Genomic DNA, 18,850 nt, shown 5'->3' on the forward strand with positions numbered 1-18,850 from the left:
GATAATTCATACATATGTATGCAATTCATACATATATACAGCTTTAATATTTCTATATGCTTTTAGATGTTGAAACGTTGCCCGAGATCCTCAAACTTGGGTGAATGTCTGTGTTGCTCATCTAAATATAAAGCTTTTAGAAATTGTTCAGCCCCTCAATGTACTATACAGGAAATGAGGACTAATATCCTAGGAAAGTTGAAGAGGTGACTTGGGAATTTTAAGAATATATACCTTTTTGCCGTCTTAAGTGAGCAATTTTATAGTTAACTCTCAAGCTGTAAGAGCATCAATCATGATCTATGCATAATGTAATACCTTCTAGGGATAAGAGTGGTGTGACTCTAGTGGCATGGAGGATATTTGCAATAATACAAAGTTTGTGTTAGCAGAAAGAGAAACTACTTTATTGCTCGCACTGTGACAATAAACTTTTTAGAAGACTTCCCTGAAAAAATCCAATATGAAAAGTTTTTAGCACCATAGTATTAATCCATGCTGCTCCCTGAAGTGTTGTAAGTCTTTGAAATCTCTCAGCTATAACAATTTGATAGACAGAGTCCATTGTCTAGTTATCTAACAAATGAGATTTTAATGGAGAAAACCTATTTTTAATATGGATAGGAACTCCTGTAAATATGACCAGTGCTCATATGCCAGTGCTTACTTAGTGTATCGTAACTAAACTCATTTACAAAAAACCAAAAACAACCACCAACAAAAACCACGAAAACCCACTCAACGTACATTATGATAATTTTTTTAAACTCAAACCTTTCAGGCTTTCTATTAGCTGAACTAATTGGTTGCTAGGAAATGTATGCCATCAGCAGACTGGTTTGCAGATTGGATTAACTTGTCTGTGGGAGTTTGGTATTTCTACAGTAACAATTTCTTCCTTCTGCTGTGATATTTGATCTGTGCCTTATTGCCTGTCCCTTTTCTTCCTCATTAGTCTGCCTTAATCACAGTGAATGAGCCTAGGGGCAGAAACGAAATTGTTCCTCTCACTCTAATCAGGGAGAGAGGAACCTACGGGACAGTCATTGTAAGTTTTGAGGTGAGTTTATCAAAAAGGCATCTTACCTTTGACTATTAGATGAAGCTGCGAGACCATAATCATAACTTATCTGTGTTTATTAAAGTGAAAGGACTAAATAGCTATGTCTCCATTTGTTAATTCTGTTTCATAAAATGGGAAGATACTACCTTTCAAATGGAAAATATTGCAGTTATCTAACTGCTTAATTTAGGACAAATGAAAATATATTAAAAAATGAGTATTCTCTGTATTTTAGGAAGATACTTGAAGCAGCATTTGTTGGTATTATTAGCAAACAATGTCTATTGAGTGTGCAAGAAATATCTTGTATATTTTTCAAAGTTTATAAACACCTGACTCTTTTCAAGGTGCTTTTGCCACCTTCAAACATGTAAATGTAGAGCTCAATATTAAGTGAATTTCTGTATCTATAAGATTGCAGTTTGGATTCCCAGACATTTCAACCTTCCAAAATCATTACTTGAATATTTAGGCCATTTCTCACATACTTCATGTGAATGGGATATACTTACTGACTTTATTGTGAGAGGGGGGATTTTTTTTTCCTTGTCTGGTTCTGATTCTGTTACTTTTTTTAAAGTTACAGGTAATTATTTTTCTTATCAAAATTCCTTTATCAATTGTCATCAAAGATTTAATCTAGATTTGCCAAAATCTCAAAGATTTTTAGTGGATGTTCTTGCAAGCTAAATACAGCATGTATAGATAATGTTTAGAGATTCTTATGTTATTTATTGCAGATATATTTGTTTTTAATCCAGTAAATTCTGCTCTGTGCACAATTTATCAGGTTAATCTCAAAATGTAGTTTATATATATATATGTTGAAAAAATTTACAAGATTTTCTAAAACAAAATCCTAATATATTGCCTCTATGGGTCTTACTATTTTTTCAGGCTTTAGTATTAAGTGTAATTTCCTTAGTATCACAGTCAAGATAGAAAAGTCACAAAATGAGTAATTTTGTAAATCTTGTCTTGGAACTGATTAGAAAATGCTAGTTAAATTAAAGGAGAAGGACTATCTTTTTATTATTTAAAAGAGTCAGTTATGCATCAGTAGATACCAAAGAGTTCTCAAAAGGCCTGTATAGAAGTAGTTTTCTTTCTCTGGCATACATAATTTCTTCAAAGTGCCTACTCTGATTTACTCCATCTTCCGAAAAAGAGTAGATTTTCACAACTGAATGTATGAGCATATGATTGGGAGTGAATAAATAACAATTTCTTATGCATTTCACACACTGTATATTGACTATTTTACTGGATTTTTATGCATGCTCTATATGTTTCTTATAATAAAAAACAATTGTTTGCAGATAGAAGATGGACCAAACCCACCTGAAGAAGACTTCAGTCCAGCCAGGGGTAATATTACATTTACCCCTGGGATATCAGTGTTGATTTATAATTTAACAGTGCTTGACGATCAGGTAAAAACAAACTGACAATTTTTGCTTTGGATGTATAGATTGACTGTTGTTCTGGAGGGACTTTTTATATTATGTTATAAAAATGCTTAGCTCAAACAGGGCTACAAGTCCTTCTGCTTCATAAAGGATATTCAGTTTTGTCTCTGTGGACTATCATTTTATCCTTTCAATGTTGCCTCTGTATTTCTCATCAATTAATATTTTTGGTTTCTGAATATGCCCTGACTGCTCAGACTAGATCTATTAGGTACTGTACAGTAAAAGTATAAATAATCAAGAAAGCTTTATATTTTTATTCAGATGGAATAGTGAAGTTGTTGTATTGTCAAGGACAATGTTCTTTAACTACATAGAGGTTCATCTTATTAGACTGACATTTCTATATTTACTGTGTGAATGGGACGCTGAACAACTTGATAAGGAAATTCACTAAAAAATTACATAGGGGGAAGAAAAGTGTCTGTGATAAAAGTGGGAAGCTTTTAAGCTAATTATGGAAAATAGTCTATACTCCCAAGTCTATACTCATACTAGTATTTAAGAGACTGTGCCAAACTGCCGTGTAGAAATATCTCTTTCAGATTAGTTGTATTAATTCTTTCACTTATATATGAAAAGAATTATTTTGGTTTGTGGGGAGATGTGTTTTTTTTCCTCTGAGAGGTTCTTCTAATGCTTTTTCACTCAAACTTTGATCTGTATAGCTGTGGTTGTCCACTCTGGATGTCTTCTATGGCTGTACACAAAAGGTTAATTTTGTGTAAAAATCCTTTATTGATGATGTTGATGATGATGATGATGGAATGCACAAGCATTCAGTGTTACTCTCAGAACTTAATTTGAGCTGTTAAGATCTAAGTTAAGAAAAAACTCTACAACAGGTATTGTTCTGAATTGCAAAGCCTTTTTCGTACAAAAATTAGACGACTGCAGCTCTGATCTCTACAGTAGTATATTTATTGTAATTCCATTGTGTACATTTCCTTTTTTAGTGAGGAATAATGGAAACTTTTTAACAGAAAATGAAAGAGGAAAATCAACAGTGAAAATCTTTTATATTGTTGTCTTTGAAGTCTGACTGGGTTTTTCATTGGTCAAAATGATGCCATTAAGAATTCCAAAGTGTCCTGTATCATCTGTAAATGAGATGTTAAGATGTAAACTACAGCTAAAGTTGTGGATATATTTTGACTCTCTTGAATGTATATTTTTAAATTTTTCCAGATAGAATACTAGTTAGTCAACTAAATGAAACATAAGTGAGCAATTTTTTAATGAGGTTGATGAACTGTGTTGTATTCAGTATAGGAAGCTGGTGGCTGAGATGTTCCAGATCTCATGCTGACAACAAACCCTGGTATCAGTCAATGGCATTATGCATGTTTCCGTGCCACAAGCCAAAGGAAGTGAATTGGCATAAGATATCATGCCCACTCTTCTAGCCCTAGAAAAGGATCTGAGGGTGGCCAATAAATAAATGAATGTGAAAGAGAAAGAAATACTGGACAGCAGGTTTTTCAGAAGTTGTACATTTGTCCTGGAGTTCCTCTCAGAAGCAAATACTACTGGTTTCCAGTAGTCCACAGTAAGGATGAAATGCAAAGATCATAAATAATTTTAAAATAATTTTATCTATATATATTAATAACAATATTTTTTCACTTCCATAAGTGTAGCTGTCCTGGTTTAGGGCAAATTTGGTAGAAAATTTCCAAAGGGGGCCCCTCCAGAAAGCAAACCCACATGGTCCCTCCCCCCAACCGGTTCGGGAAGAATTCCTCAGAGAGAAGTGGAAAGGACCTGTTTATTTAACAGGCACAGCACCCCCCACCACACAGAATGAACAATACGAATTACACCACTCTGAAAAAAAGATGACAAATTCAGAAAGTCTCTCTCGGGTGAGGTGGTCGCTCTGTTGTCAGTCCCTCTGGCGCTGGGGCAGCTGCTGCAGCCACAGGATGTGAAATCTCGGGGTTCCAGTCCCAGTCCGGAGCAGGTTCGAGATGATCAAAAAAGGAGAGGAGAAAACAGTCCGGGAAGAAATCTGGACTGTTTAGCTAAACTAGCTAATGAGCAGAAGCAAAAAAGCAAGCAGAAGCAGGGGCAAGAGAACAAAGCAAAAAGCAAAGCAAAAAAAAGCCAAAGCAGCACTAGGTACTGTCCGTCTCTGTGTCCCTGATAAGAAAAACCCAAACAAAACTTCCACTCTTCAAAGCCAGTCTTAAAGGCACAGAACATAATATCCTGCAGAAACAGAATATATGAATGGGGATACAAGTATCATAATGTCACCCTAGGACAGTAGCTAATCAAGATTTGGGGAATAAAATATAGAATCATAGAATCATATAAAATGCTGAGTTGAAAGGAACCCATTAGGACCATCAGGTCCAACTCCTGGCTCTGCACATACCCAGGAATCACATCACACCATTTTTATCCATATATATACATATTTATATATATATATATATATAAAAAACAGAAATATCATCCTTAATTCTGTAATTTGTGGTTTATAAGCTATTTATTTTCTCCTGCATCTGATATTGGAGAAGAAATAGCTAGAACTAAAATGTAGTTTTAAACACTTATTTTGTAGAAGTACCAAAATCTAAATTATTGGTAAGAACAAGAAAACACTCAGATCTGTGATGGAAATTTTGTCTGGGTTTGTGGCGATTCAAATTGTAGAGGGATGGATGGATTGTAGAGGGAAGGTAGGTTCTATAAAGAAGTTGCTGTTATATTGTCTCAGGAACAAATAGAGGTAGATCAGAATCAAATTCAGAAAAAAGAAAATTTAAATCTAAGTAATGGAATGGAACACTTGTTTCAAAGTAGAGTGGCTTTCAAAAATTGCAGTTGGTCTTCTCATACTCTCAAGCTGTAAAGATGAAGATTTTTCTGATTCTTGAGTAATTTTTATTTGTATTTGGTTTGACTTTCTACTCTCTTTCAGAAGTATGTTTAGGTAAAATAGAGACCTTAAATTTTGAAAAGGAATTTATAGAATTAGTTGAAAGCAAGACTATTCTCCTGTTTGTTTTAATATGAAATGAGCTTTCAAGCTAGTATAATTTCAGTCTTCTGCAAAATGCATAAAACATATTTCTCAGTATTAAGCGTTCTGCATATATTTGAAATGGGACTTACACACGGTTGCTAATACATTTTTCCAGGTACCTGAAAATGATGAAGTCTTTGTTGTTTGTCTGAAGAGCGTGGAGGGAGGGGCTGAAATCAACAACACAAAAAATTCTGTTTGGATTAATATTAGGAAAAATGACAGTCCTGTGCGTTTTGTCCAGAATGCTTACATGGTGCCTGAGGAAGATGAAGTGATAACAATCCAAGTGGTTCGTGGTAAGGATGTCACTGGAAAATTAATTGGACCTGATGAAGATGAAGTCTCTGTCAGTTACGCCATCATAACTGGGGATTCAACTGCACATGCACAGCTTAATGTAGACTTCCTAGATCTACAGCCAAATACAACTCTTGTTTTCCCACCTCTAGTTCACGAAACATATTTGAAATTTAAGATCCTTGATGATGCCATACCAGAAATTGCTGAGACCTTTCAGATTATGCTTCTTAAAGACACTTTGCAGGGAGATGCTGTTTTGATTTATCCATCTGTGGTTCATGTCACTATCCAGCCGAATGATAAACCCTATGGAGTGCTGTCAATCCACAGTGTTCTGTTCACTCATACTGTTATCATTGATGAAGATCAAATTTCAAGGTACTACAGATCTTAAAATCTAGTATCTAGTCTGTGTAAGAGATTTATTTGTAATTGTTAAGACTCCTTAGCATAAGTAACTATAAAATCACTACTAAAATATAATGTAGTAATCACTTAGTGTGTTGTTATTATCAGCTATATTTACAAAGATTTCAAGGAAGTGGGGATGTCTAATTATGCAGAAAGTATTTTAATATCTATAAACTATATGTAAATAAGCCATAAGTATTCAATCACATTATCAGAATAGTGAAAACTTCTAATCTAAAGGTAGGACTGGTGAAGTTGTGATACTGCTACACACAGTTTCAGTGGGAAATACATTTCTCTCTTTCACCTTTCATGTATATTTGTTTTTGCTATCTGTAAAACCAGTCTCTGATTAAAGAAAAAAAATAAAGTGTTCAGCATCTCCCATTAAATAGTTACCTTAAACTCAAAACCAATTTAAATATTTGTAATTTTACATAGAGACTAAAATCAAAGCTCTCTACAGATATTTTAGGCAGACTGATACACAATATTGATAATCACAATAAAAATGTCCACCACTAATTACTGGTAGTTCATTCACAAAAAAACAAATAATGCCTCAAACTATCATACTATGAAAAATTTTGGAAGAATATTTTATGGTATGTAGAGCCTAACACTTGAGTATTCATCTTTCTTTTTTTATACACAGTAAAGAAATAAATCTTACTTTCTAGATGTTTGTAAGTCATGACTCAGATTTTTTTTTGTAGTCATTCACTTGTCAGATGCAGGCAACATGACATTTCCAGTATCATAAGTATCAGTAGCTGAATATATTTTTAGTACAGGGGCAAACAGCTTATTCAAGATCATAATTTCAATGCTCATGCCTCATAACTGTTCATGATGTAGAATAGGCAAAATGTTTTCTTAAATTTGATTTGTATTTTGCAAGGCAAATATAAAATATGCCAAGACTCCACTCAGTTCTGAGTATCTTACTTGCTGTAAAGAGAGATCTAACATGTCTTCTGAGATTTTACAGAGAGTTTGTGCGTAAATGCTCCAGTCTTACATATGTATTATGATTTCGCAAACTGTAAGCCTTGAGTCAAATGTCAGTTGCAAGCATTTATACCCTATAGGTCAGTGTAAATATTTTAGGGAATTGGTAACCATACATGCCAGTAGTAATTATGGTTTGTGGGATTTTGTTTTAATTCAAAACCATAGGTTCGAAGGGATCACAATTGTAAGAAATGGTGGAACACATGGAAATGTTTCTGTTTCCTGGGTTATAATCCGAAATAGCAGTGACCCTTCACCTGTGACTGCAGACCTATTTCCAGAGGCAGGAGAGATAAGTTTTGATCAAGGAGAGATGCTGGTGACACTTCATCTGAACATTATTGATGATGATATACCAGAAGAGGCAGAGCCTTATCTTCTGAAACTCCTACCTTATACAATACAGGGAGGTGCAGAAGTCAGTGAGCCATGTGAGGTAAGTTTACTTTAGAATTCTCTTGGAGAAGGTACTTTTGGAGAAGGTATTTGGAGTGGTAAAGACATTACCAGTTTTAATAACATTGATTGATGGATTATCTGAACAGGTTAAAAGGTTTGGTCTAGGATAAAAATCAAGCAAACTGATCCTTAATATAATCTTAGTGTATAGAGCCATATCTAAAGTATTTGGCTGAGTATACTGTACAATGCCAGACCCTTTTACTGTGGTAGAATTCAGTTCAGATTATTCCCAATGTGCTAGGATTGAATAAATGCTGTCTTGATGGACTGCTTTCTAACAGAAGACAGGAAAGTTATTTTCACTTGTTCTTTTGCTGTTTTAATGATTACTGAAATGTTTACAGAGTAACAGCTTCAAGGGGAAGCTTTGGTGATTAAGACTGTAATCTATGAACAATTAAATAAAGGGTGGCTAGACTTGCTGACAGTTCTGTGACTCAAATCCCTGCTTTGTCTTTCTCAAAAATGGTTGGAATGAGCTTGGTGAATAAAATGAAATCCTTTACATTCACAGCTCATTCTGGCATGTGCGATGATGCATAGTGGGACAGTTGCCACTGTCAGTGCGATGGTTATTGTATATAAAGAATTCTTTGAGGCTGTCCATCTGATTTCTTTCCTGATGCCTAAGGAGACTAAGGAGAAAAATGTGTGGTGACTGTCAGGAGATGATTTTATGAAAGCACGAAACTATGGTAAAGAGTAATGCAGCATGCTGTTTTCTGGTTTGCAGCTTCTGTTTTACATTCAGGACAGTGATGATGTTTATGGCCTAATAAAATTCCATCCTTTGGAGAATCAGAAGATTGAAAGTAATCCAATGGGACGCTTTTTATCCTTGAGTTTTGCAAGGGAAGGAGGAACAGTTGGAGATGTGCAGTTGGTTTATACTGCACTGTATATTCCAGCTGGAGCTCTGGATCCTGAGAGAGCGAAAGGTGGCATTCTGAATATGTCTAGAAGAAGTACTCTCATCTTTCCAGAAGGAAAAGCCCAAGCGACTATAAATATACCAATACGAAATGATGCATTTCTTCAAAATAGGGCTCATTTTGTCATACAGGTATCTCAGCTGTTTTTGGGGTGTTTTTTTAGCCCATGTAGTAGTATAAAGGATATAAAATAGTAGTGGCTCCTTCCCTTTTAACTTCATTAAAATGATTCTGCCTGATTAAAAAAAAGAAAAACAATTAGTTCTGTATCCAAGAAAACTCTTTTATTTAGATACTGCTTCCACAGATATGCTATAAGGAGCTTTATTCCTAATAATGATATACTAATTATATAATTTAAAAAAATACACTGTTGTAATAGGATTCAGTTACTAATTATGAAATTTAACAAAATTATATCAATGTTGCAGAAGCTAGTTATCTTTTCAGGTATGTTATTCTGTCTACCCTTTGCCTTTTGATTTAATCAAATTAAGGCTCCTAAAGTACAGGAGTATGACAGATTTTAGAAATTAAAAGAAAGGAAATAAAAATTAAAATAGTCAAACATATGTTGAATTTATGTGCAGCTTTGACCAGGTAATTGAAATGTTCTTCTAGTTTTCCCTGTATGTGGTCTTTTGCTTTTTTTCATCTTCTGTTTTTGTTTTTGTTTGTGGGGTTTTTTTCTTTGTTTGTTTGGCAGGGTTTTTTTCCCTCTCTACCTGAATTTGTAAGAAGGGAGATTGTGTCATTGCTTGTAAGACTGGCTGGAAAAATACACTAACATTATGCTTTTGAAAGAAAATGGGTTTTCCACAAAAAATGTTTAAAGAAAGATTTTTAATTTTCCAAAATGATTTTTTTTCTGCATTTTTTGCTGGGCAAAACCAGATTTGCATCCATGTTAACAAGTTATTGTTCAGATATGCTACTGTGGGAGATTCTGGGCTTGTAATCAGTAATTTTTATACTTATTTTCTCATCTGCATTTGAGACCACTGCATAATCTCTACTTCTCCTGATTAACTATTGCCACTGACTAAGATTATGAGCCTGGGGAGCAATCCTGATATACAGACAAAGGGGTGACTTGGCACAACCAAAGCACAAATCTCAAAGTCTTTTCTTAGTTCTTTTCAGTCTTTTCCTTTTAAGTGAGGTGTCTTCAAAATTTTCAAGCAGAAATGTTGATGTGGAATCATAAATGTAAAATTTTGTCTTTTTTTCTTTAATTTCTAGTCTACCAAAAATGTTTCAATTACTTGAAAAGATTTCTTCCCTCTACCTATTTCCCCCTAATTCTATTAAAAAAAAAAGAGAGAGAGAAAAAAAATATTGCCAGAATCATATTATCATTTTAGTTGCACATGCTCTTTCTATGTTAACAGCTAGGCAGGGAATATGTTTCTGAAATATTATAATAGGTTAGTGTGTTTTACCTTCTTCATGTGTTCTGAAAGATTGACAGAATACTTGAAATATCTAATTCCAAGCTCCTTTCAGGTGATAGATTACAAATAACATTGCAGTGTGGACTATGGACAGGATGTGTGACAAGTACTTCAATATGCAGACTTTCCACATGGATTTTCAAACTGCAGATTCCAGGGAGACAGGGTGTATGTTCTGTACTTTCTCCATGAACTATAAAAATGTTTTGAGTATACAAAATCAGATGCAGCTTCTAACACAAATAATTCCTTTAAAAAAGGAAGAAAAATACCCCTATTTATCACTATGACAATCCTTCTACATTGTGAATAAATTATAGTCTCAGAAAAAATGTTTAGAATGAGGTTACAAAGTTTGTACTAGGCCCAGTAAAGGATCAACTCAGAAATCGGGGAAGGAGGGATGAAGAAATGAAGCATAAACACGACAAGAGAACAGATAGAGGAACTGGAAATATGAGATTAACCTTCTTCAGTGACATCTTCAATTAAATAACCTATTGTTTGATGTGTAGACTACTTTTGGTATGGACAGGAAGATTAACTAATTTAGTAAACTGCTTGGCATTATTTGGTTCACAGTGCATTCTTTTTTCCCTCATGGACTGATTTGCTTGAAGAGGAAACAATGAAATAAAAAAAAAACCAAAACAATATTTAATTAATTATTACTTTAATCTCAAACTTACTATCCAGATAGTAACAGAGGGAATTCTTTCAGCTCTGTAGTATTTCAGAACTTCTACTGAGCTAAGAACCACAACAGTGGTCCACCTGCATGGTGTTAATTTGAGAGTTGGCACATATTTTAAAAGAAATCTTAGAAAATAAAGAAGCAAATAGAATGACTCTGTGTTCCTCAGAATCCCAATAAGTAGCTTGGATGGTTGAGAATCAATTTCTAATTACAGTATTTATAAAACAAATCCCATCTATCATCAAATAAAATTTGCATGAATATTTTTGAGTGTTACTTGAATAAAGCAGAACAAAATATGATACAGTCATATGATATGATTTTATATAAATTGGTTTAAAGAATCAAAGGGATTTAAAACTCATCAGTTGAGAGGATGATTCATAATGCTAGGAAAATTAATCCACAAACACCAGAGGTTTATGTCCAAAAAAGAGACAGAGGAGTCCTTTTACTTTATTAAAATAAAGGGAGAGGCCATGGGGCATTCCCCTGGGGTGTCTTAAAATTTTAGAGGACACTGCCTCATTTTTTATCCTAATTTCCCAACTGCATTTCCCTTCTCTCTTTCCCCATTGGCTGAGCTACTTGAGAGGTACAGACTTCCCGGATATTTAAGATTCCCTTCTAATGTATTCTCCCTTTTAATTTTTAATTCTTATGGAATTTATGTTTTTTCCCCATTGTTTCTTCAAATGATTTTTTTATTTTTAATTAATTTATGGTTTTCTCCCATTGTTTCTTCATCTCTCAATATCCATTTTCATTTATCAGCAAACCTACAGTTTGCTTGTAAAGGCAAATCTTTTTTCCCCCATTCTGACTATATAGATTTAAATAAGGTCATTTTGCCCTTCTCCACTAAAATCTGTGTGGCAGCATCTAATAACTCCAAGCAAAAACATCCTAATGGGAGTTAAAAGGTGGTTCTCATTGATGGTTCATGCACCAGTGAAATGTTTACAGACGTATATATAAATTGGTCATAGAAATATCTGTTATTATGATCCATGTAGACAGAATCTGATAGTGTTATAAATTATATTTGAAAGGAATATTAAAACAATTAACACAAGGAAAGTCATGTCAATGGTTCTGATGGGGTAAGTGAATGGTATTTTCCATTCAAAGATAGAATAAACATTTTTCTATTTCTTCTTAGCATAAATAAAATATGGTAATATAAGAGGAGACTATAGTTTTGAAATCTTGTGCTGATTTTCAATTATGAATGAAATTCTAACATATTAGTTATTGTAAATAGAGAAGTCTTTATATTTTTTAACAGAGGAAAGAAGATTGACTCACTCTTTGGCTTCATGAGAGTGTCTAAATTATTATGTTTCCAGGGACTTCAACAGATTTTTATCAATGCATGACAAAAAAACTGAAGTACAAACAACAATCTGGCAGATCAATTCATATATCTAGTAAGGAAATGCCCAGTTTAGAAAGTTAATTGTCCCTCTATATACATTTAGTTGTGTACATGATTTGTCTGAGAGGTATACCATTCTGCTGTGGAAGCTCAATACCATTCACTTAATTTCTTACATAGCTACTTACACATTTTTGTAGTAGAAATGGCGCTAGTAGGAGAAATTTATCCTGGAGGTGTTTTGCTCCTTGCATATGACACTTATTCCAAGATGTCAGAATAGTTTTTATTTAGTACTCAGGCTTCTTATTTCTCAAGTTTTTCTTACTTTTTCTCACAGTTGGAAAAGGTTGAGCTGCTGAATAGAATTCCTCTTGTCCCACCCGTGAGTCCTAGATTAGATGAGATTCAAAATATTTCTTTGAGGATTACTCCAGATATTGCAAATGGAGAAATAGGCTTTACTAGCAATCTTCCAATTATTGTTTCTGAACCAGAAGAATCACCTGCTACAGTGGTAAGTAAACATTTTTATATTGTCCCTTACTATGGAAAACTTACTTGGAGAAAGCAAAGTTTGCTATATCCACTGCAGCATTTGAAAATTAATGTGAGAAAAATCCATCCTCCAAGTTTGATCTTATCTCAAATATTCTCCTCCTTTAAACAACCAAAAAGGTAGAAATTGCTAGCAAGATTAATGTGTTTGTCATCTGAAAAGTGTGGTGAACTTTGCTTTCTGTGTAAGAATCTAGAATTGGTTAAGTCCTCATGCTCACATGGAGCAAAAGATGCTGCAGTTTAATTTCTTTCACCAGCTGCAAAAACACTCTGTAGAGTAGGACTGATTTTGCTCCTAAATTTGGTGAAAGTGTCTGTGTTTTTTATAATTCACTTACATGTGAATATGTAGATTAGCTTGCTGTGTGTGTTTTCTAATAAATAATGCTTTTTTGTATTTCTCATTACCCAAAGCATTTTCAAAAGCATCGTCATCCATCTGAATGCCGTAACCCCAGCCAGAGAAACCCTCTATAAAATATTTTTTCTTACATTTCCCCTTTTTTCCCCCTAGTTGTCTTAACTGAGATCTTCCTTCAAATCCTGAATCAGAGAATTGCTTTCCATCCTCAGAATAAAACTGTTGATTTAAAACCTAGGTTGTCTTTATGAGGTGGGCATTGGTTAAATCCATCATAGAAGGGGTTTTGTGTTCATGAGTGCTAAGTGATTTGTCATTTTAATGGTCTGCCACCTCCACTAAGTATATATAAACATATATGTCCAAGTATATAATGGATAGATGATTAAATATATAAGATTCAGTATATGTCTTCATAGATATACCATCTTTGATTTCAGATCTATACATAGATATAAGTCAGAGGTGAATATTTTGAGGCTCATATTCAAACAGTAATTTGCAAGGGGTTAATTGTTTTTGCATCTAGTTTTGCAAGTCATAGCAGACTCATGTTCTTTACAGGTTTCCATTGCATTGCATCGAGATGGGACTGATGGTCAAGCAACTGTGTTTTGGAGTTTGAGACCATCTGGTCCTAATCACAAGGCAGTAACACAGGATGATATAAGCCCTTTTAATGGCTCTGTTGTTTTCTTATCTGGACAAAGTGATACTGCAATCAACATTACTATTAAAGCTGATGATATACCTGAAATGAATGAAACTGTGTTATTAACTTTGGACAGGTATTGTACCCCAATCTTTATTCATATGTACCACTTGCTATACTCAATCTATATATAAAAAAATTGACACAGTATTAATTATGAGGTGTTGCCTCCATTGTGTTGATAAATGCTGGGAGGAATATTGGGCCCTTGATTTAGACTGTGTATGAAATCTTTGACTCATGATCAGTGTAAGAAACCATATTGTGCTTATCATCTAATGACTTAGTTTTGTTTGTATTTTGATTAAAAATAATGTATGCTACTTAAAAAGTTGATTTAGCTTTGATCTTTAGTTCTAGCTCTTGATTATAACACTTACTTTCAGAAAAATAATGTTTAGTGAGATAATGGGGAAAGTTATAATGGATAGTAATGAAAGAAATACATAACTGTGTTTTTCTCAGAAGTGATTTATAGTCAGGATGTTGTTGCAGAATTAGATACTTCCATCACAACTGCTGGCTTCCAAAATAGGCCAGTGTGACTACTACCACATGCCTCAGCTACAAAGGGAGCAATGATGTTTCTGAAGCACAGTGTTGTGGTCTCCTTTCTGTGTGACATCGGGTTTGCAGGATAATTAAGGCTGTAAGAGGCCTCAGAAGATATTATCTGCATGTGAACCCTACTCAGAATGCTTGAATTATTTCATATCCAGGAGCCTTTTGTTTTATTAGCAGGAGAATCTTGGCTATTTCTTCAGTCCTGCTTCCAAAAATTCAGATGTATCTATAGTTTAGAAATACTATCACTTCTGCTAATACCTTCTAATAATCTAAGGTATATTGTCCCATTTATTTTTCTGGAAACATGCTAAGAGAGGTCGGTCAGCTGCAATGTCTGCATTGAACATCTACTACGTATACAGTCCTTACCTTATGTAAAAGTATCCTTGTTGTGCATAGGGAGGGCAGACTAGCTGTTGGGAACTTTTAACACTATATATTCATATAGAGTATATACTGGCAAACCAGAAAGGCTTAGGCTGCTGCTGATCCTGTTTTTTTTGATCAGTGTTCTATCACACAGGAAAGATGCTTTTTCATTACAGTGTTGCTCTGCTTCTGTAGAAGCTAGCTGGTGGATGCATCCAGTGCACAAGGAATTATTTCATTCTAATTTTGGATACTCACTGTGTTGAAAAGATGGTCCTGTTGAAAACAAACAAAAAACCAAAAAAACCCACAAAACCAAAAACCAACCAACAAACAAACAAACAAACAAAACCACCAAAACCCAACCAACCAAACAAAAAAACCCCAAAAAACAAATGGAGACTATTGCAAGCAGTTTTCTGTTCTGTTTTTTTTCCTGTGGATGAAATTGATTTGCCAGAAAGTTCATTAGAGTCTGTGACGCAAACAAAGAAACTAAGATTAGAAATAATGACTGAAGTTGTGAAGGAGTTGTGTAAAGTGACAAAAATGCTGAAGTGGAAGGATGGGAGACAAATAAGTACATAGAGGAAGTGGGCAGCATAAAAGATTAACTTTTTAGTATTGGACAGCTCTGTAGTATGTGTAACTATAGCTTTTTACCACTTACTCTGACTATTAATCCCATGCCTTGAAAATTATGTCTAAAAGGGGATTGAGTTGGCAGCTGAACAAACGCAACCACTGTTCTGCTTTTGCTATGTGTAGCGGGAGTAGCAGGTTCTATTGATCATGAAGTGGCTGGTAAAAATTTTGCCAGCAGTAAGCAGCTTTCCCACACTTGTCAAGGCCAGAGAGTGAAGTAAGGAATAGGTAGTTTGGCCAGGGAAAAGTAAATACGTTAGAGATAAAATCTGAACTTTTCTCTACACCTGGACAGAGTTCCTCAAGGCTACAAGAGAAATTTGGCAAGTTTTAACTTGAGTAAAAGACAAGAATGCAATACTTGCAAAGATCATCCTTTCAACACTGGAGATGACTCTTCAAAGTAGGGGTGAATGATACTGGCAGGGTGATGTGTGTAAGCTTTTGGTATTGCCTCCTACATAGTTTGTGTTTTCTAGATGAACAGAAGATTTCAGTTTCCAAGACAGGCAGCCAGCTCCTCACAGCAGTAGTGAATTACCATGAAAACAAAGACACACTCTGCTGTGGATGTGCTCGCACTGCTTGATAGACTGTAGCATAAGTCAGTAGAAAAATAGAGCATGTACAGACTTTAATGAAACTATAGATGTAGAAATACATCCATAAGCATTCTATTTATTGTGATTAGTAATAGCATGGGCAAAATAATATGATAATTAGTTCTAACAAGGATGTATTATTTACAACTCAGTGATGTTGTTATGGTAGTTTTATGTTTTAAATGAGCTTTGATTTTTTTTGTACCCATAATAACAAAAGAAATCTTCCCAGCCATTAAAAATAGTATTTTACTTTCTTGCTCTGTGGCCACCCTCTGTAGGCCCTGGATATTAAAAATAATTATGAATGCTGTCCACAAAATGGAGGCCAATGTATATCATGAAGAATATGCTTACCCAGAAGACAGATGAGCTGTAAAGAAGCAAGATAATCCTGTGCCTGCTGAAGCTTCTTCATATTTTCTTTCTTTAGGACCAGCTTCAGTTTGGATGCCTGCCCATATCTTAATAGGCCTGAATTTAAACTAAAAATAAATAAAGCCAGAGGTCTGTATCACTACAGACCTAAACCTGATAGTTTTCTTAACTTCTGCACAAGAAGTTTGGCTGTTGGCATTTGCTGTTCCCCCAGTGCAGAAACACAGCTACAAATTTGGCAATTGGCACAGCTGAAGGGCCAGGAGCATCATGGGACATGGATTGTGTTTGTTCTCTTAAATGAGTAGAGCTGAGAGCAAAACCTCTGAACTTTAGGTCCTGGGAAAAACAATACACAAATTAATTTATTTTTATTTTGGGAAGATCAAAATCCAGGAACAGCTGAGTATTTAAATAGTTTATGCTCAGAATCTTTTGATCATGACTTCCATAAATTAAGATACCAGAACAGATCTATGTATGTGTATGTATGTATCTAATGTGACATATGTTCAATGAAGCAAAACTGATGTAATGTGGAAAATTTTATAGTTCTAATGATTTCTGTGATGCGATACAGGCTGAGGTACTTAACACCTTCTTTGCCTCAGTCTTTGATCTCAGAAAGACAAATTATTCTCAGGGCAACTGGTCCCCTGAGCTGGTAGAAAAGGTAGAAGAGCAGAATAGACCTCCTGAAATCCAGAAGGAAGTAGTGATTAGCAGAGCTATTTAGGTGATCATAAGTCTATGGGACTGGAGAGGATCCATCCTAGGGTAATAAGGGAGCTGTGGTAAGAGCTCTCTAAGGTACTCTCTATCATTTATCATCAGTCATGGCTAATTGAGGAGGTCACAGACAATTGTAGGTTGGCCTATGTGATGCTTGTTCACAAAGAGGGCTGGAAGGAGGAACTGGGGAACTACAGGCCAGCCTGCCTGATCTTGGTGCCTGGCAAGGTTATGGAACTGATCATCTTGAGTGGGGTCATACAACATCTACAGGATGGCTGAGGCATCAGACCCAGCCAGCATGGGCTTAGGAGGAGCAGGTCCTGCCTGATCAATCTGATCTCCTTTTATGATCAGCTGACATGCCTGAGGGATTGGGGCAAAGCTGTGGATGTTGTCTATCTGGACTTTAGCAAAGTTACTGTGTGCCACAGCATTTGCCTTGAAGAGCTGGCAACCTATGACTAGGACAGGTACTTGCTTCTGTGGGTTAAGAACTGGCTGGATGGCCGAGCCCAGAGAGTGGCGGTGGATGGTGCTGCATCTGGTTGGCAACCAGACACTGGCGGGGTCCCCCAGGGATCAGTGTTAGGCCCAGAACTGTTTAATATCTTTATTGATGATTTGCATGATGGGATTTACCCTTAGTAAATTTGTGAATGACACCAAGTTATATGGGATTCTTGATCTGCTGGAAGGTAGGAGGCCTCTACAGAGGGACTTGGACAGGCTGGGTTGATTGTCCAGCAAAAATGGCTTGAGATTCAACAAGATCAAGTCTCAGATTTCCCATGTGGGTCCAAACAACATCATGCAGAGCTACAGGCACACAAGAGTGGCTGAAAAGTAGTCCAGTGGAAGAGGACACTTTCTGAGATATTGGATAGAAGTGAAAATTTTTTAAAGAAGAAAGTTTTTAAGAGTAACAATAAATCAAATTCATGGTTGCTGAATTGCAGGGCCCAAATCTGAACCCAGCACTTGAGTCAAACCTATGTTTTGCATTTACACTTGTAAAAAAATTATTTTCCAAATTTAATCAAAGCATTTTTGTGTTTAAGAGACTATTTAATGATAAAAAAAGTTTGCAAATCATGGAAGGCCCATTTAAAGCACTGCTGCATACTGTCTATGTGCCTTAATTCAGGGCATAAGAAAAGTTGTTTAATAGAGTTTGCAGTATTTTTCTAACTTGGGAATTTCCTGTGCTTAGTACTTATTTCAAAACTATGTTTATCTTTCTTAAGTAATTTTTTCATGAAGAAATATATGTGATGCTATAAGAATTAAGTCTTTCATTGTAAAATATTGCCTTTTACTTGCCTTTTACTTGCTTTTTACTTCAAGGCTTTGGCCAGATCTTGTTTTGATAAGGAAAAAGTTATTTGAAACTGGTAGTAGAATGTTTATATCAGTTACTGGACACCTACTGCTAGCTTTCATTACTTTTCAAAGAAGTAACACTGTCCTGGGTTGACTATATGATGCTTTTATCCCCAAATCGTCTCATTGGTTTATGCTGAATAATAATAAGTTTTGCACCTTTAAGACTTGTTGCAGAGAGTGAAAGGGGGGAGAGAAGAATCGCACAGTTCTTTTTTTTTTCTTTGCTCAGACATTGCACGTACTCCCCCGCATTCCTCCTCCAGGACTGTGTTGTCTGCGGACAGACAGACGGCAGGACAGAGAGCTCTCCTTTTGCTTTT

General features: G+C 35.2%; 1 protein-coding gene across 1 annotated transcript in view; it reads left to right on the forward strand.

The window, feature by feature from the left end:
* Window positions 1-18,850, forward strand: part of ADGRV1 (adhesion G protein-coupled receptor V1) — a 280,024-nt gene that overhangs the window by 14,066 nt on the left and 247,108 nt on the right. The window contains exons 5-11 of the mRNA XM_031058954.1: window positions 956-1,060; window positions 2,383-2,496; window positions 5,682-6,247; window positions 7,460-7,730; window positions 8,490-8,819; window positions 12,558-12,734; window positions 13,704-13,927. Of these exons, the coding sequence (XP_030914814.1) occupies window positions 956-1,060; window positions 2,383-2,496; window positions 5,682-6,247; window positions 7,460-7,730; window positions 8,490-8,819; window positions 12,558-12,734; window positions 13,704-13,927 (1,787 nt within the window). The remainder of the gene's footprint in view (window positions 1-955; window positions 1,061-2,382; window positions 2,497-5,681; window positions 6,248-7,459; window positions 7,731-8,489; window positions 8,820-12,557; window positions 12,735-13,703; window positions 13,928-18,850) is intronic.

This window comes from Geospiza fortis, unplaced genomic scaffold, assembly GCF_000277835.1.
Source record: "Geospiza fortis unplaced genomic scaffold, GeoFor_1.0 scaffold279, whole genome shotgun sequence".
In the NCBI taxonomy this organism is placed as follows: domain Eukaryota; kingdom Metazoa; phylum Chordata; class Aves; order Passeriformes; family Thraupidae; genus Geospiza; species Geospiza fortis.